This window comes from Balaenoptera physalus (assembly GCF_965194825.1).
Source record: "Balaenoptera physalus genome assembly, chromosome: 5".
Lineage (NCBI taxonomy): Eukaryota > Metazoa > Chordata > Mammalia > Artiodactyla > Balaenopteridae > Balaenoptera > Balaenoptera physalus.
In genome coordinates, this window is record NC_138884.1 from 76404332 (window position 1) to 76426625 (window position 22294).

The following is a 22294-nucleotide window of genomic DNA, read 5'->3' on the forward strand; positions in this document are numbered from 1 at the left end:
TCTTTCCCTCTTCCTCAGTCACCACAGTCGTTCAGGTGACTGTGGAAGCAGAAGAGGATAAGTGGTGCTCCCCAAAGGGCTTTCACACACTTGTATTGCACACAACCTTTCCTTAATCCTAGGGCACTGGAGCAGCAGTGCTATTTTTCACTAGTAATAAATACTCTGAGCACCACAAACTCTAAGATTGGGACACATAGTGTCAATTTTATGTTAAAAAAGATTTTAAAAATGATCAGTGTGGGGGGGCTTCCCTGATGACGCAGTGGTTAAGAATCCGCCTGCCAATGCAGGGAACACGGGTTCAAGTCCTGGTCCAGGAAGATCCCACATGCCGCGGAGCCGGTGCACCACAACTACTGAGCCTGTGCTCTAGAGCCCGCGTGCCACAACTACTGAGCCCACGTGCCACAACTACTGAAGCCTGCGTGCCTAGAGCCTGTGCTCCGCAGCAAAAGAAGCCACCGCAATGAGAAGCCCGCGCACCACAGTGAAGAGTAGCCCCCCGCTCGATGCAACTAGAGAAAGCCCGCGCACAACAACAAAGACCCAACGCAGCCAAAAATAAATAAAATACATAAATTTTAAAAAAAATGCTAACGATCAGTGTGGGTTGAGAAGATTAACTTCTTTTTTGGAATTATACCTATGAGTAAAGACTAAGTAAGACATTTTATTTGTTTTCCCAGAGGACCAAGAAATTTGAATTTCTCCAGACAATTTAAAACGCTCCTGATGCAATTTAAAATTCTTCCTCTCACGTAGGAAGATGGTACTCATTGCTGGCACCAAATATTTCTGCTCCTAAGGCCATGTTCCCTAATACCACATCTACCCTATCCAAATATTAAGAAATTAGGCTCAAGAACATACAAAATCATACGTTAGTATTATTGTCCTTATCACTCTTCTTAGATAGTAACAGAGATAGAGTAATAAGAAGAAAAATAGCTAACATCTTCTGTGAGATTACCAGGTTCCAGGCACTGTATTCTAGATCCCAACCCATTTGCTTTTTTTGAAAATCTTATGCTAGATATGATTCCTCCCTCAACTAATTTCTTAGGTCAGCCATTCCTCTATTACAAGTTTGGTGTAAATTTGGATATGGCAGTTAAGCAAGGTGTAGGCCTGGGGCTTTGATTTTTCACCAGAGATCTTTATCTCCTCAACCCAGAATTCCACGAGAAAAATTTTCCATGTTGCTTCCTTGGCCCATGGGCAGAATTTTTCTGGTTTCTGTCTTGCAGCCCTTCCTGGTTAGGTGCCATGGTCCTGCCTTGAACCTTCCCAGGCCCAGGTCTCCTATCACAGCATATTGAAACTCCTGCCTTTAGCTGCTGGGACCTACTTCTGGTCCAGTAATTCCCCCTAACCCTTCCCTTCCCAGCCCCATGATGTAGTCTATGAGTCTATCACTCAAGCTTTAGGCTTCATCTTTGCTTCTGGCACTAAAAAACTTTATCCGTCTCTCTTTTGAATTCAGTATTTACTATATTACTAATTTTTAAAACTTAGGCTTTATTTTTTAAGAGCCGTTTTAGACTTTAAGGAAAATTGAGAAGATAATACAGAATGTTCCCTACACTACTGCATGCAAGTTTTCTGTTATTAACATGTTACAGTTACAGTATGTTTGCTAAAATTAATGAACCAACATTGACACATTATTATTAATGAAAGTCCATAGTTTATTCAGATTTTCTTAGTTTTTACCTAAGTTCCTTTTTCTGTTCCAGAGTCCCATCCAGGATGCCACATTACCTTTAGTTGTTATGTCTTCTTAGGCGCCTCTTGGCTGTGACAGTTTCTCAGAGTTTCCTTGTTTTTGATGACCTAGGCAGTCTTCAGGAGTACTGTTAAGGTATTTTGTAGGATGCATCACTACTGGAATTTGTCTAATGTTTTTCTTATGATTAGAATGGGCTTATGGGTTTTGGGGAGGAAGATCAGAAAGGTTAAGTGCCATTTTCATCATATCATAACAAAGGTACATACTATCAACCTAATTTATGGTCAACATGATGTTGACTTTGATTAGCTGGCTGCAGCAGTGTTTGTCAGGTGTCACCACTGTAAAGTTAGTCTTCCCCCCTTTGCTTTGGAAGGAAGTCTCTATGTATGGTCCACACTTAAGGAGTGGGGAGTTATGCTCCCCTTTATTACTGTTTTTTTTTAATGGTTATATTTAATCAAGAGGTTCTGTGTTGGCTCTATCAAATTACTGGTTGTAGAAATTGAGTCCTTCCTCAGGATTTGCTGTTCTCCTTAATACAGTGGACACTGGTTTCTTACACTATCTCTGCAGCATCTCACATGAACAGCTACTACCTCCTTCTTTTACTTTTTTCTCTCCCCTTACTTGTAACACCACACTCTCTGAGCTTGCCTCTCACCACTTTGGCTAGTTTCTCTCAATTTCCTTTGTCAGTCCTTCCTCCTGTCTCCATCTCTACTCACTGTAATTCCTTCACCCTACATCCTCTTATCTTCTCACTCTCTCCCGGGGACCTCACCTCTTGGCTTTTGAGCCATCTAGGGCACTTCTATGGCTACCTTTACCATCTATGAGTTGATGGATCCCAAATGTTTTGTTTTGTTTTTTTTAATTAATTTATTTTATTATTTATTTTTGGCTGTGTTGGGTCTTCGTTTCTGTGCGAGGGCTTTCTCCAGTTGCGGCAAGCGGGGGCCACTCTTCATCGCGGTGCGCGGGCCTCTCACTATCGCGGCCTCTCTTGTTGCGGAGCACAGGCTCCAGACGCGCAGGCTCAGTAATTGTGGCTCACGGGCCTAGTCGCTCCGCGGCATGTGGGATCTTCCCAGGCAAGGGCTCGAACCCATATCCCCTGCATTGGCAGGCAGATTCTCAACCACTGCGCCACCAGGGAAGCCCTCCAAATGTTTTTATTTCCTGCCAAGACTTATCTTTTGAGCCTCTCCCTCTCCTCATTCTCTCTTCTCCCTGTCTTATCTATCTCTTCATTAATCTACCCACACATCTATCCATCTGTCTGTCTAATATCCCTGTCTATCTATCTATGTTCTACTGGGCATCTCCACTGGGTGTCCACTAAATCCATTATTCTCTCCTACAAACCAGGGAAATTTTTAGGTGTAGCTGAACTCAGGGGACTCAGGACATGGTCATCAGGAAAAGTCATGTTTGCTTCATCCCTTGGTTCTGCTTCCCCCAGTGTTGGCATCATTCTTAGACAGTTTCTACTACTGTAAGAGCAACATGGTTCCTAGTAGATTCATAGAAAAAGAGATCCCCCTCTTCCCAATAGTTATGTTAAAAGTTTTGGTATTGAATCTCATTGGTTCTGTCTGAATCATGTATCTGTTCATACCAATCACTCTGCCCCAAGGTATCCCATGCTCTCTGACTCTCTCTGACTTGCCACCCTAGGTGATATGCACACTCTTGGAATTGGGGATGTGCTCAGCTTAACCCAATCATCTGTACTGAGAGTAGGGGAGATATGATTTACCACAAATTGTCCGGGGAGGGGAGGATGAGTGCTGTTTTGCAGAAGTAGGGTATACATGCTGGGTAGGTTGGACTACTGGTTTACCATTTGGGGATTTTTAAAATGCACATCTGATAATATCATGGCTTGGCTTCACATCCTCAGTGTATCTTCCTTACTTTTAGGATGAACTTCTGGCTCTTTACCAAGGCCTTCAAGTTTCTCTCAACCTCTTTTATCCCATTGCATTTTGGCTCTGCCTTCCTTGCTATGGTTCAACCACACTTTGGTTTTTACCTGATTTGGGCCATGTGCTTTTCTGCCTCAGAGTCTTTAAGTATTGCTATAGACTGAATGTTTGTGTTCTCCTCAAATTCCTATGTTGAAATCTTACCCCCCAGTGTGATGGTATCAGGAGGTGGGGCCTTTGGTAGACGATTAGGTCATGAGGGCGGATAAATAAATTTCTGTTGTTCATAAGCTACCTAGTCTATGGTATTCTGTGACAGCAGCCCAAACTAAGACAAACATGCCATTTTCACTACCTTAGAACTTTCTCCTCTTTTCTATTTCCCCACCCCCATACTTTTGCTTAGCTCATTATCTTAAATGTCATTTCCCCAGAGAAGAATTCCTGATTTCTCAGGGTAAGTTAGGTCCATTAGCTCTCATGGTCCCCTGTATTTCTCCACAGGATTGATCACAATTCTGATAGTTAATTATTTTTATAGTTGTCTGTCACCCTTCCCCCATGGACTTTATGCTTCATGAAGGCAGGGACTGTGTTTCATTCACTACCTTATTGCTAAACCCTAGTTCCTGGTGCAGAGTATGGCACACGGGAGTAATTCAGTGCATATTTGTTTAATGAATGAATGAGTGAACAAATGAGGGTTTACATGTTGTCTTAGCTCAGGCTGCTGTAACAAAATACCATAGACTGGGTGGCTTAAACAACAGAAATTTATTTCTCACAAGTTCTGGAGACACTGGAAGTCTGCAGAAAGATCAAAGTGCTCGCCAATTTGGTTCCTGGTGAGAACCAGCTTCCTGGCTTGCAGGTGGAAGTCTTCCTTCTGTGTCCTCACACCAAGGCAAGGGTGGTGGGGAGAGTAAGCTCTCTGGTGACTTCTTTTTTTTTAAAACATCTTTATTGAAGTATAATTGCTTTACAATGGTGTGTTAGTTTCTGCTTTATAACAAAGTGAATCAGTTATACATATACATATGTTCCCATATCTCTTCCCTCGTGCATCTCCCTCCCTCCCACCCTCCCTATCCCACCCCTCTAGGTGGTCACAAAGCATCTGGTGACTTCTTATAAGGACACTAATCCTGTCCTGAGGACCCCAGCCTCATGATCTCATCTAAACCTAATTACCTCCCAAAGGCCCTATCTCCAAATGCCGTCCCCCTGGGGGTTAGGGCTTCTGTATATAAATTTTGGGAGACACAATTCAGCTCATAGCACATGAATTATCTCATTTGACCCTTGATAACCCTATGACATAGGTCCCATTTCAGGATGAAGAAAAGGAAGCTTAGAAAGTTGAAACTACCCAAGGCCACTCAGCTAGGTAATGACAGAACTTGGAAGTTTTCAAATCTAGGGATATTTGCCTTAAAAGCAACTGTAGATTTGCTGCCTCATGAGGCCTCTGAGGCATCTTCCTGTTTGGTTTTGAGCCTTTTGGTGTGAGGGTAAATGTGAAAGTGTGTGAAGCAGGAATGTAAGGGGGAGCTCAAATGGAGGGGAGTCCATACTGCAGAGCGCAGGAGAGCACCTGAATGCTGAGGGAAAAGATACTGAGGAGGGAGATTTGTCCCCAGGAAGAGACTGGAAAATGAGTGTGACAGGAAGCTGGACCCTGGAGGGCTGGAAATGGAGTTTGGGATCATGATGTCAACCATCATCAGGGAAATGTTTGACTCATCTTCCCTCACCCTCTCGGCCTTGTTCCCAGGTCCTACACCCTTTTGCTGGCTCTGACAGGTTTTTCAGAACAGGAAAAAGAAGCGTAAAATAGGAGGAGCAAAAATAAGGTAGCCTCCGCCTTATACTGAGGCAGTGGGAGTTACAAAGTTCTCTCTGTTGAATAGATCTTAGAATAAGAACATTTCTCCCACACAGAACCAGTATTAAGGTAAGGGTGAGATTCTCACAGTCCTCAGAAGCCTAATTAACTCATGATGTTCTGGAAACAGCACCAGTAACAATATATCTCAATTCAGAAAGCATTTATTGAGCTCCTTCTCTGAAGCAGGAGCTATGGCAAGTGCTGGAGATTTAAAGGGCTGTGGGTGACTTCCCCTGCCCTTGGGAAGTTGTCAGCTATGTGATGATTTAGAAACTTTGGGGCACCAACCCCTTATCTTTGCCATTATTTCTACAGAAAGGTGAATTCTCAGTCACAGCACACAGGGTGTGGGCCATGTCTGGAACATACTGACCTTTCTTCCTCTGGTTCCCTTTTCTCACCCTCCCATTTGCAGCCATTCCTTTAACTGAGTGCAGCCACTTGGCCTCCTAGTTCCTGCCAAGAAAGAAATTCAGGAGCTTGGCCTACCCAGTGCACTGAATTGAAGCCCTGAGTTTGACTCTTAGATAGCCATTTGGCTGTAGGGCAGTCACATAGCATCTCTGAAACTAAGGAATAAATTACATCCTAGATTACCTCGCAGAGTTCTTGGGGAATATTAAATGATATATCTGTGCTTCATAAACAGTAAAGCATTACATAATGCAAAAAATTGTGGTGACCCTCATAGAGCTGATTAGTTGGATGGGGCCTTAGAGATCTCCTATTGCCGCCCAATATTTACTGTGTGCCAGGCTTTCTTCTACGTATTTCACATGTAGTAATCTGTTTAATCTGCAGAGCAGCCCAGTGAGGTAGTACTATTATTATCCTCATCTTACACATGAGGAACAGAGAAGTTAAATGACTTGTCCAGGGTCACATTGTAAGGAGCAGAGCTGAGATTCAAAGACAGGCAGTCAGGCAGGCAGTTAATCACCAGACCAAGCTGCCTCCTGTGTGCTCTATTACCACCCTCTGATACTCCTCTGGGAGCACTCGACAGGATGATGATTGCTTGCCTTCGTGATAAATAAGCTACTGGAAGGCAGGAACTGTACCTGATTACACACACACACACCCCCCACAGTGCCTGCCACATGGTTGGAGCTCAGTAAATGTTTGTCGAATGAATAAGTGCTCAGGAGAGATACGTAGCAAGTCTGATACTATCTACTATGTTTTTCCTTCATCTTTTCTTGGCTAACTATGCTCATTTTCTTCAACTATTACCAGTAGGAGGTTCTTTGGCATTTCTCACTCACTGTCCTAATTGCCCTCCCTTGCACTTTCTCAACTTTAACAACCGCCCACCTAAACTGGTAGGAGTGAACACTGTACTTGGAGAATATTCTCACCAGCACTGGGTATGACTACCCTTTCCTGCCCGCACAGTATATGTTCCCTATCCTGGACTCTCTCAGGAGCCCACTCCTGCCCCTGAACTATTTGCCTGGGCAGGTTCTTGACTATGAAGCCAAGTGCCCAATGTGAACCTTAAGCCTTTACTGGTAGCCTAGACTGGTAAGGGGAATCCATTAAACTGTACCTCCCCTCTCCTTCCTTCACTTTTCCTTTCCTGGGAGGAGCTTAAGAACTTAACGGATTCCCTAAGTTCTTAAGGGAGAAAAGAGGTTATGGCTGGTGAAGAAGTTGGGGAAGGAAACTGCTTCTTCTAATCTGGAATCCAGAGAATTTGTCAGTTTTGTTTCATGGCATGACTAAAATGAGTTTTCTTGTAGGAAAAAAAAAATCAGCAGAATTGGCTTCATCTACTGGACTATATTTAAGGGGATAACGGGACAAGATGTTTGATTTTGGACATGTTTTGAAAAATCCTGTATTATAGTGGACAAAAAATATTTGCAGTGTGTCTGTTGGGTTCCTGAAATTGGAAAAGTACAGACTCTGGTTCTCATCACAGACTAAAAAAACTGACGAAAAGTGAGATTCGATTATTAGATAAACTGGCAACCACATGCACAATAAATTCTCTATTCCAACCAGGGTTTTTATTTTTTGTTGTTTCGGTTAGACATTACTCTGGGGAACTAAGTGCGCCACTGGACACTCAGAGATCTGTTCTTTGAGTCGGGGTCAACGCCACCAGCTCCCAGAGACACTCCCTCCTGTGGGTCCGCGACCCCTTTGCTGAGGGGCGGTGCCGCGCCTGCGGGAGCGCGCGTCCGAGGAGCCGTCGGCGGGTGGAAGTGGAGGAACGAAAGCGACCTGGGGGAGCGAGCGAGGCCTCACGTGCGCGCTCCCGCCATCCAGCCCGCGTGCTCGCGCCCGCGCGCCCGCCCGCCCGCCGTCCCGGGAAGTCTCGCGATGCCGTAGCCCGATGCTCCCGCTGCGGGAGGCGCAGGCTGTTGCTGTGGTTGCCTGAGTTGCTGCTGCTGCGGCGGCGGCGGCAGCGCTGGTGGAGGTGTCGGCTTTTGGGCGGATGTTGACATTGTGTTGTTGTTATTGCTGACGGTAATGGCGGCGGCGACGGCCGGGACCCCGTCTCCTCTGTAGCCGACGCCGAGACAGCCCAGAGTGAACTCCGCGGCCTCGGAGCCCGCGGCAGCGACTCCCCTCAGCCTCCGCCGCCTTGCCAGCCCGTATCCCGGCCTCAGCCCCTGGACAGGCCCCTTCGGGCAGGGGGCCTCGGAGGCTCAGGATGGCGGATTTCGACGAGATCTATGAGGAGGAGGAGGACGAGGAGCGGGCCTTGGAGGAGCAGCTGCTCAAGTACTCGCCGGACCCGGTGGTGGTCCGCGGCTCCGGTCACGTCACCGTGTAAGGCCCGGAGGAGGGCGAGGGCGAGGACGGGAGGTGCATGGCTGGGGCGGGCCCCTTACTCCGCGGGGGCCCTCTCGCCCCGGTGTGCGTCTGGTGTCGGAGGCCTGCGGGAGGAGTAGGCGACCAGGAAGTGAAAACTTGCTTTATTTTCATTGGTTTCGGTCTCTGAAGTGGGGACGGACGCTGCCCTCCCTCCCCCCACACCCCTCTTAGTAGGCCCTTCGGGCCTGGGTGCCTTGACGGATCCCAGAAGGAAGGTTATTCTTCAGGGTCTGCCCTTCCGGCCACCCCTTCAGCTTTGGGGTGGAAATACGCATTTCTGAGGTGTCTCCCCCTGTTTTCTCATTCAGTTACCCTGTGGTTCTGTCTCCTCGTCTGTGCCTTTGAGCCTAGTGACATATGGCTCAGAGGCCAGATCTGGGCCGGGTGAGACCCCGGTGACGATCGGTAATGAGTGGTTTCGTGTCCTTGTGTATTTCACACACCCACAGGTCTTCCCAGTTTCTTGCAGAGTCAGTTTCTGCGGAACTAGTGCAAGTTCCTGTAATTGTATATGATAAAAGAAAGTATAGATGAACATATGTATTTAAGATGCAGAACGATGTATGCTTACACATAATTAAAAAAAAAAAATCTATGTGATGGGCACACACCGCTCAGGTTACTGAGGGTTCTCAGTAATCTAAGTCCCTCCTTTGGGCATGAACTCTGGGATGGCTTCTTCATTTGATAAGGGTTCCTGTAAGTCCAATTGGCAACATTTTAAAAGCGCAATATTATTCAAACAATAAGGAAGGAGAGCTTTCTGAAAGGTCATGACTAATAAAGGAATGTGAAAACTTGAACCAAATAATGAGCTGTCCGGAAGCAGGAAGTTTTGTAATGTTTCTCTGAGAAGTCCAGAGTTTTGTACCACTTGAAGTATTTATACTGTTTTTCATTTTAGATCTCTGTTCAAATTCTAGGTCACACTTCATGCTTGTCAGATATCTCCCCACTTCACCTTTTTAGTAAAATAAAAGGGCCAGCAAGTCTGAGACTGCCTGGAACACTTTTTATTATATTTTTGGTTTAGGGTGAGTGGGTCGTGCAGTGAATAACTTTTAGTGAAACAGTAAGACTTCTCATATAAGATCGTCAGCAAAACCCTTGCATTTCTCAGTACATGATGTGACCAGCCATATTGCTGTTTGGGTGTGCTTATGTAATGCTTTGATTTCTTTAGCACCTGTTAGTTTATATTCAGGTGACTTAATCAGGGTGAAAACGCTGCATAAGTGCTGTCACAGTGCCATGAGAAGACAATGGAATTTATCACCACGATAACAGTTACTTAGTATTTTAACTGTTATCACCAGCAGAATTAAGAAATATAACCAAATATAGTGGGATATTAAATCTTTTTTTAACATATATCACAAAAAGTTTTAAGTCTTCAGAGCCTGCCATTTAAGTTTTGTTTGACTATTAGGACCTTTTTACATTCTTTTAAACCTAAGGAGTGCTTAAAGAAGAGTTTTCAAACTTTATCATGTTGTCTGCCCACCCTGCCCCTTACATTCCTCTTGTCAAAAAAAAATCTGGCAAAATTTTATTTAAAAAGGTGCAACTATAGTTATAATGTTTCCGCTGTTTAAGGAAAAGAAAAGCTAAGTACTTTCCTGGGCATGATGGAAAATATAATAGGCGAAGTGCTCAGAACCAAATAGGTGATTAGTAAATTTGATTTTAGTTGGCTGCTTAGAGAGGTTAACAGAGTGGAGAGAATTATTAGTGGTTCTCAATGTTAGTTGCCCATTAGAATCACCTGGGGAGCTTTAAAAAAAAAAAGCCTTGTCTTTGCCCCAGTTGAAAGCCGGTTATCTGGGTGAGTGTCCCAGGCTTGCATAGTTTGTTTAAAAAGTTCCACAGGTGATTCAAATATGTACCCAGGATTGAAAACCACTCTTCCAGAGTGTAAGAGGAACTATATGCCACCAGTAAACAGTATGCCTTTCTACAAGGGGAGTTAATTTTTCTGCGATCTCCCTCAGCAACTTACCTTTCTTTCCTTTTATCTTGGTTCTAGGCTCTGGGTTCAGATCTATCCTCTGCCACTTTTTGGGTAAATTATTTATCTACGACTCTTCATTTAAGATGGGGATAGTCCCTCACTGTTAAAATTATTAAGGATTAATTGAGAAAATACATGCAAAGAATTCATCACATTGTATGGTACTGTGCTCAGTAGATATTAGGCTTTATTAATTATCATTCACACACAGTGTTCCACTTTGAGAAACATAGGTGAAAAGCACAGTACTAAGAAATCCGAACTGCCATTTTCAAACCTAATAGTGATTCACTTTAGTCTTGTTTTTCCATTTCTAGACAGTTTGTATGAGGTTAAATTATTGTGTGAAATATTTCAGTGAGGATCAATAAGAATCTTTCTGCATTGAAAACCTAATCCTGTTTTGTGGTGCCGTATATAAATATAGTAACAGTAATCCAAAACTTTTTTTACATGACTCTGTCATACGTAATTCACAGGCATACTATGCCAATAGGAGCCCAGTTAACACCTATAAAGGTTTTTGAAATTGGTGTTTATGGGTTGCTATATCTGTTGAGCATATTCAGTTTTTCTTGCCTTTAAGTATAAATGGGGGGACTTCTCTGGCGTTCCAGTGGTTAAGACTTCGCCTTCCAATGCAGGGGGTGTGGGTTCGATCCCTGGTTGGGGAGCTAAGATCCCATATGCCTCGCGGCCAAAAAACCAAAACATAAAATAGAAGCAATATTGTAACAAATTCAATAAAGACTTGAAAAATGGTCCACATCAAAAAAAAAATCTTAAGTATAAATGGGAAGAGCTATTAAAATAGTTATAATAAGACTGGTTAAGCTTATCACTGCAGCTGCCCTACCCCCTACCCCTTTATTTAAACTAAGGAACTGTTCAGAGCCCTTTTCCCTTGAAAGTCAATTATAGTGTAATGTATAGAATCATCTGTAATCCAGATCAATCTGAAAAGATTAGATCCATCCATATGTGTTTTTCACAGATTTCACTTTTGAGTAGACCCTTATAGTTGAATATTTCTACTCTTTTTTTCCCCCTATGATTTACTACATCGTATTATAATATTACTCTCATTTTAGACATCACTATATTCTCATATGACGTAATTTGGCACGTCATTATAGTGACGTGAGAAATTAAGTCACCTTCCATTTTCTACTACACAGGCAGGTCTTGGTTAGTTTTGTGGCATAATCAGAATTTGGGAACGTAAGTATTTAAAATGTATAATTTGCCTAAACGAAGCCTGCTTTAATGTAGTTTCTAATAAAATATTTTCATGTTGACCCCAAATCAGGCTTAAACTGTGTACCTCCATTAAGATCAGTATTCTTTCTTGATATTCTTCTAGATGAGTATAATAATTTCCTTCATTTTTGGATTTGCATGTAGCAATAATGAAACAAGGTGGCAGCTCCAACAGGAAGAAATCTTGTGCAGAAGCATGTTTTGAGGAAAGTGGCATTTGAAGGAAGAGAGGGAAATCATAAGTTCCTGTTATTGCATAATGTTTATGTACATGTAATTTAAAAGGCTTGAACTCCCACTTCAATTAAAAGTGGATTTCCTCTGTGTGTGTGTGTGTGTGTGTGTGTTTGTGTGTGTGTGTGTGTGTGTGTGTATTTCTCATTATGTAATGAAGATGAGGGGAAAAAAGTGATTAACTTATTAGGTGGTATTGGCCAAATTGGTTAATATTTTTAAATTATGGCGTTCTTTGCCCCTTAGAGTGAATTTGTGTAAAATATAATGATCATTTGTTGAAGAGTTTGATTTTTCACAATGATGATAGTGATGTGTTAGTATAAAAATTAGAATTTAAAACTAGTTTTAGGCCAGTATTTCCTATCTAAACTATCATTATAACTGACATTAGTTCCTGTCTCATTTCATGCCCTCCCATATCAGAATCAAACTTGGAGCTTTCATAGGGCATGTATAATCTTTGACTTCTAACATAAGCCCTGTCATAGAGCCAACTTATTTTACTGAGGTTTGTTTCTAATTTCACTAAATTATTGTGTCTTCGGGTACTTTCTTCTGAGGTATAATCTTCCTGTCATGTCCACAAATAATTCCTCATCCTTTACCAGTTTTTATCAATGGCTGTGGGACATCACTCTCTTTGTCTTCATCTCAGGTAAGCTGTGGAAAATTGAAAGATTTAGAAATGTGACTTGAAAAAATATGGGAACACTTTGGGATAAAATAGGATCTTTGCATAGGAGACATCACAGGAACACTTCAGTGTATATTGACCTTTCAGATGGTAGAGTTAAAAAAAAATTGTCTTGAAATGTATTGGACCAAGACTGCTACTAGATGCTGTGGTTAGCAACAAGAAACCTGAACATGATTTGCCCGAATAACAGAGTCATTTTAGTTTAACAGTTTTTTTTAAACTTATAACTCCCACCTCCTTTCTTCCACCCAACATAATTATTCCATTTTTAAAGATTAAATTTTTTGTTTGGAGATTTTTGAAGATCTTATTGATATTTCTGCACAAAGCTGGATAGTTCTTTGAGGGCAGGAATTATGCTTCTTGGTTTTTATTTCTCCATTGCTTAATATAGTGTCTGGGATGTTATAGGTCCTGAAATGTTCTCTAAATAAATGAGGTGATTGCATACATCTTTGGATCTTGTTAGAACTGTCAAAGTAATAACTGTTTTCTTCTTTTTTCTGTACCTACTAATGAAGGCAAACAATATTTTACAATAGAACTCTTATGAAATCACATTTATAAGATAAGTGGCTTGTCTTATTTTATTTATTTATTTATTGGCCGTGCTGTGCGGCTTGCAGGAGCTTAGTTCCCTGACCAGGGATTGAACCCGTGCCCTCGGCAGTGAAAGCACAGAGTCTTAACCACTGGACTGCCAGGAAATTCTCTGGCTTGTCTTTTTTTTTTTAATGTATATATTTGTTTATTAAAAATCCATGCACAAACATATTCATTTTTGTAAAAACACATACAAATGAAAAGATGCATGTTAAATATGTTTAATTGATTGCCTAAGAGGAGAGAAAGAAAATAAGAGCAATGTAAATAGGAATAAAAGGAAATTAATTCCCATGTCATGTACCTATCATTTTAAAATAACAATAAAATAAGAATGCCAGGGAATTGAGAAGCCAGGATAGCAAAGGCAGAGAAGAATAGGGGTTGATGCCTAAGTCTGGGCTTCTATTTGCTCCACATGATTCGCAGGGCAGGCTTATGTCTTTTCTTAAAAAACAAAGTTTGGTGAATGTGAGGAAATTGTCAACTTAAAGTAGATATTTTTTTCCCAGAGAATTTTCTTACTCCTTATAGTTTGAGAGGAAATTAGTTTGATTTAGAACATAGCATTGAATGTATCTCTGATAATATTAAGAAAAAAATGCTAAATGTTTTAACTGGATTAACTGCCAAAAATTTTCAATGGGTAGACTTTCTTGAAGAAATGAGAAATATGGTAGTAAACTGAAGTTTCAAAATTTTACTGTATTTGAATTTGAAATTCACATGATATTCCAGTCCAAACAGTTCAATGTGGGATTTCTGCCTGCCAACAGATGTGAAATTAACTAGTACTTAAGATTTTATGTGTCTAGCTAAGTGGAATATAGGAACTAAATGGTGGGACATAAATGATATGAAATTATTTATGATGGTAAGTAATCAAATACTAAATATTATTATTCTGAATAACATTACTCTAAATAATAATGTTATATGCTCTTGAATTCCAACTTGAGTTTATATTCCTAGCAGGTTAAACACCTAGGATATTAGACTAACTATATACTCAGAAGGGAATCTTTTAAGTCTCTCCAGTATCTATGTCTGGCTTAGCTTTCAGATCTGTTATAAAGCTACTTAAGATTTCATTCTCAATAAAATTAAGCTTTAAAATATAACAGCAACAGATGCTGTTAGGTATCCTTACTCCAGTATCTTCTGTGTAAGATTTGTTGGTGACTTTTCATAATTTGTTTCAGAATCCACTTGTAAAATCAGATCTTATACCAGTGTTTCCATGTTCATGCAGTCTAGCTTAATCCCAGTACAATATTTTTTAAACTTGCCTGATTATCAGAATCACTAAGGACATTTTAAAAAATATACATTTCAGGTTCTTACCTAAGACATCCCCAATCAGAATCTTTAGGGGAAGACTAGGAATTTTTATTTTTAATAAGACCTTGGGTGATTCTTATATCAGGTGCATTTGGAAAACAATAGATGGTACTGTGGAAAGAGTGTGGTCTTGGATGTCAGGGAGATTGATTTCAGTTCTGAGAAACTTCCTAACTGTAACCATTAACCTTTCTGAACTTTAGTTTTCTCATCTGCAAAAGGGATATCTACCTCAGAGATTTAGGTGTGACAGTCAGAAATAATTTATCTGATTACCTGGACCCATAGTAGGCATTCAGCAAATGATTACCATATATTTTGATATTTATCCCTTCATGCATATTTTTTGGTTAATCTTTACCGTTTTCTTGGAAATCAGTCTAAAATGTGACATATGCTTTCCTGCTTTAAAGCAAGATCCTGAGCATAAATCAGAATTATCTGATTGAGTAGGGGAAACATTTAATCAAAAGAAGATATTAACAGATTGGTACACAGTGATGTTCTTCGAGGCTGTTGAGGTATTTTGGGGTTTGAGGATCTTCTCTAAATGGCACTTTCTTTTGAATTTCATATGTGAGAGATTTTGCTTTCTGTTTATGTTCTTCTTTTCTTTCTGATTGATCAGTTGTAGGTTGGAAATGAGACAACCAACCTTATTAGAGCTATGTGTAAAGTAAGAGAAGTTGGTTGTGAGTGCTAGATTTAGATGCTTGAATTTTAATACTTGGGTTTTAAGATACTTGTTTGCTCAGAGTATTTTCGACTAATCCTTCATTATCAACTGTCTCATTGAGGTTTCCTGATAAGTAATTTAACAAGTATTTATTAAATTTTATGCTAAGTATCATGTGAGGCTCTGGGTATATAGTTACGAATGAAACATGCATAGTTCCTCTGCCCTCTTGGAGCTTACAACTAATAGACAAATTATGTCTGAGAAAATTGCTGTGAAGGAGACCATTAGAGTCTCTGATAGAAAATAATGTGATCAGGGAGAACGCTTCTGAGAAGGAAACATTTAGGAAGGGTGAAAGAGTCCTGTGAAGAGCATTGCAGGTCTGGAGAACAGCAAAATAAGTTTGACTTGCCTGAGGAACTGAAAGGATACTACTGTATTGTGGCTAGAATGTAGGAAACAAAGGAGATAGTGCCTTGAAATGAGATTGGCGAGCTCAGGTAGGGGCCAGAAAGGATTGCAGAGAGATTAGAGTGAAACTGGGAAGAGTAGTTAGGAGCTCTTGGAACAGTAAAGATGAGATGATAGTGGCCTGGTCTAGGGTGATGGACTTTAGATAAAGGAGGTATTTCAGTTCTGGCTGTAAACCATCAAATTTAGCAACTTTCCTGTGAGGTATGGCAGAACTCGCATTGGCCACTTTTACCATCTCATTCCCCAATTGTGGTATTTTTTGTTTTGTTTTTGGTTTTTGTTTTGGCTTTGTGGAGGGTGAGGTCAAAGAACTGTGGCTGCCCTTACTGTTGACTGGAGACTGTCTTGATGACATACCTACATTTCCTGTTCTGCTGCCACAGGGCAGCTAGTATGCCAAGAGAACAGCATGCGCCAGAAGTGGAGAGGGGCTTTCCCACAAGATCGTGGATTTTGAAGTGAGGACCTTTGTACCCTTTAGCTACAAGATGTGTGATGTTTGACAATGATCTGTTCATTAGATTTGAGGAAAACACTGTGCTTTTTACATTTTTACACTTAAAACTGAATTGTCTACATAAGGATTGAAATTTTCTCAAAGATCGGGAAAAATGATTTTCTTCTTCTTGAGCTCTTTTCCATCCTACATCTAGTAAGTGAAGTTTACTTAGGGTAGAGTTGGTTGGACTTTGTGTTAACTTACCTTTGTTGTTTTGATTGATAAGAAGTGAATGTTTGTGTGTATCTCTATTTGTCTATCTGTCTTGTCTGTCTGTATGCTTCCTGCAAGAGCACCTTGTTTTATTCTCTTTGATCTTGCATTGTATTGATAATTACAATGGAGTCCTTGATTAGTGCGGTGAAGGAGTTCCTGTGTATCCAGCCTTCTTTCTCTGCCCTTTCTAAACTATTCAGTTATAAATGTTACTTGAAATAGATATGTTGGTAGTCTGTACTATAAACCAATTCAACTATATATTATTTCTTAAATGAACATAATTTATCATTGTATTGCTCATAGTATTTATATAAATATGAAGAATATTGTAGAATATATATAAATTAGATATATAAAGTCTTTTTTCCTTGGTCTGGTACAGATAATGTAAAGTAGTTGAGTTGGATTAGTTGAATCTCTATATCATCAGACGTTAATACCATGCAGTTTAATCAGTATACATTTACATAACTTTATTGCTTAACATATGTAATCGTCTCTTAATACTTGAAAATATAATCTTAATAATTGAAAATTAGTAAAATTCTAATGCTAGAATATTATAGAACTGTGTATAATTATGAGGTTATGATAGAGTGATTGTAATACATGATTTAAATAAATTTTTGATTTCACTAGTTTATGAATGAGATTATACTTTCACAGAGCTGGTTGAACCCAAATGTATAGAATTTAGTCACACAGTTAAAATTTTTAGAGTTATATTATGAGACATATATATGTCTCCAACTCCAGGGGTTCTGTATCTTCTGGGTAAATATAGTACACTTTCAGTTCTATCCTTCCATGAGCCACATTGATATTCAGATGTGTATTAAGGCAGACAGATGAATTTAAAGCGTGATTTTTATGCATTGAAATCTGTTAATTTCTTCTATGGTTATGACTTCATCTCCCAAAATAGCGAAAAAGCTGATTCCATTGAGCTCAGAGTTCAGCATTAGGAAATAAGCGTTGTCTTCACTTCCCATTTGCATAACCCATGTGTTCAGGTTGACTCTGAAATTTCTAGTTCATATGTGTTGTCATATCGACAGGAAGATAAAATTCTTTTAGTCTATAGATTTGTACAGGTCAAGTGTCTCAGAGTCCAAAATATCCAAAACTGAATTTATAATCTTCCTCCCAAATCAGCTTCAAGTGCAGCCTTCCCATTTTCAGTTGATGGCAGACCTGGCATCCTATTTGCTTAGACTAAAAAATGTTTGACACATTCTTGATGTCCCTGTTTCTCTTTCACTGCCTCTAATCTGTCAAGAAATCAATCTCTTGGCTCTGTCTTCAGAATATATCCAAAATCTGACCACTTTTTACCATCTGTACTGCTGGTGTGAGTTATCATTTTCTCTCTTCTGCCTTGTACTCAATACTTTTCTTCCCCCTGCTCCCACCTTTGCCTCTCAACCTTTACAGTCTCTTTGGTACATCTGCCACAGTGATTCTTTTAAAACATAAGTCAGATCACATCTCTTTTCTGTATCAGGACTCCCTGAAGCTCCCCGTCTTCAGAATTAAAGTTCCTTTTAATGGCCTGTAAGACCCTACCTGATCTGGCCCATTTCTCTGACTTCTACCATTCTTTCATTTGTTTACCCCAGTCTAGGCACACAAGCCTCCTTTCCATTCCCTGAGTTATTCTAGGCACACTTCTGGTTAGGGCTTTGCACTGGCTGGTTCCACCTTCTGGAATATTCCCCCCAGATACCCAAATGGCTAACTCCTTCACTTTCAAATCTTTCACAATTATCTTAATGCATCCTACCCTACTTTCTACTTAAAATTAAAACTCCTCTACTTCCCCTTACTCTGTGCTTTCTCTTTTTTCATAGTGCTTCCTCTGTCAGAACGTGAGGTGAGTCAGGCTTGGTAGAGTACAAACTTTAGACAACCTTCTCTTGCAAAGAGGAAAACTCTCAAACTTTTTTGACAAGAATAAAGTTTTAAAACTTTCTTCCTTTTTTACAGCAGCTGTTCACCTATAAAATGTGAACCCAGAAAATATTGCTTTTTTTTTTTTCTTAAAAACTTTGAGACTGCATTTGACTTTTGGGCCATAAATGACCCTGAGAAGCATGTTGTCTTACCCGAGCCAAATAAAACCAGAAGGTAGATTTGCTTTGTTGAGATAATATACCTAGTTGATACCTGAACCAGGGTTAGAATTCAGGCATTCTGTCTCTCCATTGTGTTGCTCTTATATTTTCACCACAGTAACTTCTTTGTGCTTTTCAAACTTTGTCTCACCTGCCTGGATTCCTGGCCTCATGCTTGCGCATGATAGCTACAACTGTTTAATTTTGCCTGGCTTTCCTGAACCCAGCACCTCTCTATGTACCCTGTTTCCTCCACATTACCCCTGACCTTGAAGAGGTTGGCAGAAAGTTGGAATATCTTTGACAGTTAACAGTAGCCAGTTTTATCATTGGCTATTCTATTTGCTAAGCTATTTGAAGAGGATATTTGTGAAGTCATTGAGATCTGGACATTCTCTAATTTAGCATTACCTATAGTGGACATTAAATGATAATATTGTCAACTTTATTAGAAGGATGATAACCGTAATAAAAACTAAGCATACATTTACATTGTTTTATAATAATAAAAGCAGTTAAACATATAGAGTTTATGCTGTGCACTGTTGGTGCTTTATGTATATGAACTCATTTAATGAGTTAGGGGTGATTATTATCCCTGGTATATAAATAGGGAAACTGAGGCTCAGAAAAGGTAAACTTGCTCAAAGTGACACATCTAGAAAAGTCAGTATCAAGATTTCTATCAAGGCAGTCTGGCTCCAGGGTATTGTTTGCTTAATTGCTTTTATTTTATTGAACCAGAGCAACAAACTTAAGCATTCTCTATATTATTCATCAACAGAAACACTTATAACAAAATCCTATACATTTTGGGATTTTAGGTACAAATGTGAAAATCTCAAAAACAGATTTTTTCCCCTAGATCCATATGAGAATTTTAACATTTGTTATGTGTTAGTTTTATAATTTCTGTTTGATGGAAAAAGTTTTTTCCCTCCAATTCTCAAATATTTTCTCAATTTAGAGTTTCTAGTTCAAGGAGATAAACATTTTCTATGCTGACAGAGAAAGTTATTAGAGGCATTGTCCTAGAGTAGAAATTGCCCCGGGCTTGGGTTCAGGAGAATAAGGCTCTAGCCTAGATCCTACATATTAATTAGCTGTGAGACCCAAGCTGTTTGTCTTTTATGCATCAGTTTCTTCATCTGCAAAATTAAATGTTTGGACGAAATGATAGTTGTGGTCCTTTCTAGCTCTCAGATTCTGAGATTCTGTTGTGGAATTAGGAATTATTTTTTTCTATTTAATTTTAAAATTCTTTACAGTATACTTAATATATATTTAAATATACTTTAAAAATCCTTAAAATATACTCTAAAATACACTTTAAAACTAGTAGAATTATCTTGAAATCTAGACATGTCAATTGCACATATATTTCCTTAGGCTGAGTTAAAAGTAAAAACAAAACTCCTTTAATCATCTACTTTTTCTTCAGGTTTAGTGCTTTTTCTAATTATAATGAAAAACATAAAGATTATTAAAAATTGGAAAGTAGTACTTCCCAGTGAAGCAGAAAATAAACCATCTATAATCACCAGGAGGAAAAGGTCATTTAATATTTTGGTGTGTTTGTTCCTAGTCCTTATTAAAATATTTTGTTTAGTTTAAAATACTAATATATGTAATTATTGAAAATTTGGAAAACATGAAATTATGAAAATGAAATATCACCCATAATATTTTTGCCTAGGGTTAGCCACTATTAATATTTTGATGGATAAACTTTTTCTGTTTTTCTGTGTATATATAAATATTTTTATTAAAAATTGAGACCATACTTATAAAGTATTTTGTACTCTGCATTTTTCATTTAACATATTGGGAACATTTGCCAATATTATTACAGGTTCTTACATAGTCTGAAACATTAGGCTCTATTAGATTTCAAAGAACAGAACCACCCAGGGGGCCTTAAGCAGTGCACGTTTTTTGTAAGAATGCATGGAGACTAAAGAAGACAGGAAACTTTGCCATTGTATAGCCAGACTTCAAGGAGACTGGAATATTATTATTTTGGATAATTGAGTGCAGCTCTGGTGATGAAGTTATTCTGTCATTTTTCTCAGCAGCATGTGTCCTTTGGTCTAGTGGTCTGTCACAGCGACTTACCTTCTTTCAGTTCTAGCTTGTGCTGTTGCAGTCGTGAACTGGCAGACTGCTTCTCCCCTCTGTCTCATAGTTTCTGCTTACTGTTGGCTTCAGCTTAGTCTTTTTTTTTTTTTAAATTCTTTTTAACCTCTACTTATTCATGACTTTACTATATCTCTGCTTCCGCTTAAGCTTCATGTTACCAGCTATTGTCTCTTATTCAGATACCTCAAGAAAGAGGATCAGATTGAGTTAGTTAATGTTGTCCAAGTTGGGTAGGCCCTGCCATCCCATATGCTGCTAGCCAGCCCAGGAATTAGCTGTTCTTAAAGCAGATGCCTGTTTGTGGTCTAATTCACCAGAGCTTAGGGAGCTCCTAGTCAGGCACGCAGAGTAACAGGCTACGCTCTAGTGTACATGGTTTTGAGCTGTGTAGTATCTTTCAAATTGGTATATCATAATTAATTTCATACAATTGTAGTCTTTCTATTGTTTTAAAACCTTCACTGTTAAAAATAGCGCTGCAACTCAGAAACAAGGAAAATAAACATAGCACAAAACAAAGCTGAAGAAATCAGATTCTTGTACTTCTGTATTTAAAAGACAAAATTTACCATGAGTTCAAAACATATTTTAATTCAAAATAACAATGCATTAGTGAATTCTAAGAGACATTAATATGAGGAGATACAAGGAACACAGAAGAATTAAAAATCGAAGTTAAAAAAAAAAAAGGTCTGGGGATTATGTAGACTAGAACTATAGAAAAGGTTGAAATGCATTCAGGAAAGCTATTGATTAGTGAACCTCAAACTTGTTTACTTATGATAACATACCTAGTTAATGCCAAATAAAAGATTTAAGTAGAAAAAAAATTATACTGACGTTATTGTATATTATAAAATGTGTTTGCTTAGCAATTACTGTACATCTGCTGAAAAACAGATCCTATTTTAAGAAACAACAAATGAAACAAAATGTCTTTAATACTCCCTCACCAAAATAACACTGCAGAATACTTGATTATTCGTGAACATATCTGTGCCACTGTAATTATTTTCTTCTAATACATTTCTAGAAGTAGAATTATTAGGTCAAAAGGTATGAATTTTTTTTAAGACTCTTTTTACATACTATCAAATTGTGCGCTTGAAGGGTCTTTCATTTTGTAAGTTTTTTTCCTTTACATTCTAGATCATATGTTACATGTATGTTTTTGTATTTTCTTTTTAACAGTATATGTACTTTCCATGTTATTAGTTTGCAAACTTCATTTTTAATAGTTGTCTAATATTCTATTATGCTGAGATACTGTAATTAACATTCCCATTATTTTATTTTATTCTTCTCTATTGTGAATAAAGTTTCAGGGAACTTGTTTATGCATATATTTTTATTCACATTTCAGATTATTTTTTAGGCAGGATCCCTAAAGGAGAAATTACTGTGCCAAAGGTATAAATATTTTTAATGCCAAATTGATTTCTGGAATGGTTGTAATAATTTATAGTTCCACCGACAGTACATGGTATTTTCCATCTTAAGACCTTCTTGCTAACATAAAGTGTTTTTTATTTCTATTTCATTTATTAGTCTTTGTAGATAACTAAGATGCCACCCGTCTTGTATTATATCTTTTAAAATTATTAAGTGCTACTTCCAGTTTTTTGGATTAATAGAATGTTAGCT

At 39.0% G+C, this 22294-nt stretch overlaps 1 protein-coding gene across 4 annotated transcripts in view; it reads left to right on the top strand.

The window, feature by feature from the left end:
- Window positions 1–7475: 7475 nt before the first annotated feature.
- Window positions 7476–22294, top strand: part of CHIC2 (cysteine rich hydrophobic domain 2) — a 70351-nt gene continuing 55532 nt past the window's right edge. Inside the window, exon 1 of one of the 4 annotated variants that reach the window (XM_082462328.1) lies at window positions 7476–8332. In XM_082462328.1, the coding sequence (XP_082318454.1) occupies window positions 8214–8332 (119 nt within the window). In that variant the 5' untranslated portion in view covers window positions 7476–8213. The remainder of the gene's footprint in view (window positions 8333–22294) is intronic. The other 3 variants (XM_082462326.1, XM_082462327.1, XM_082462325.1) reach the window with 3 other exon arrangements.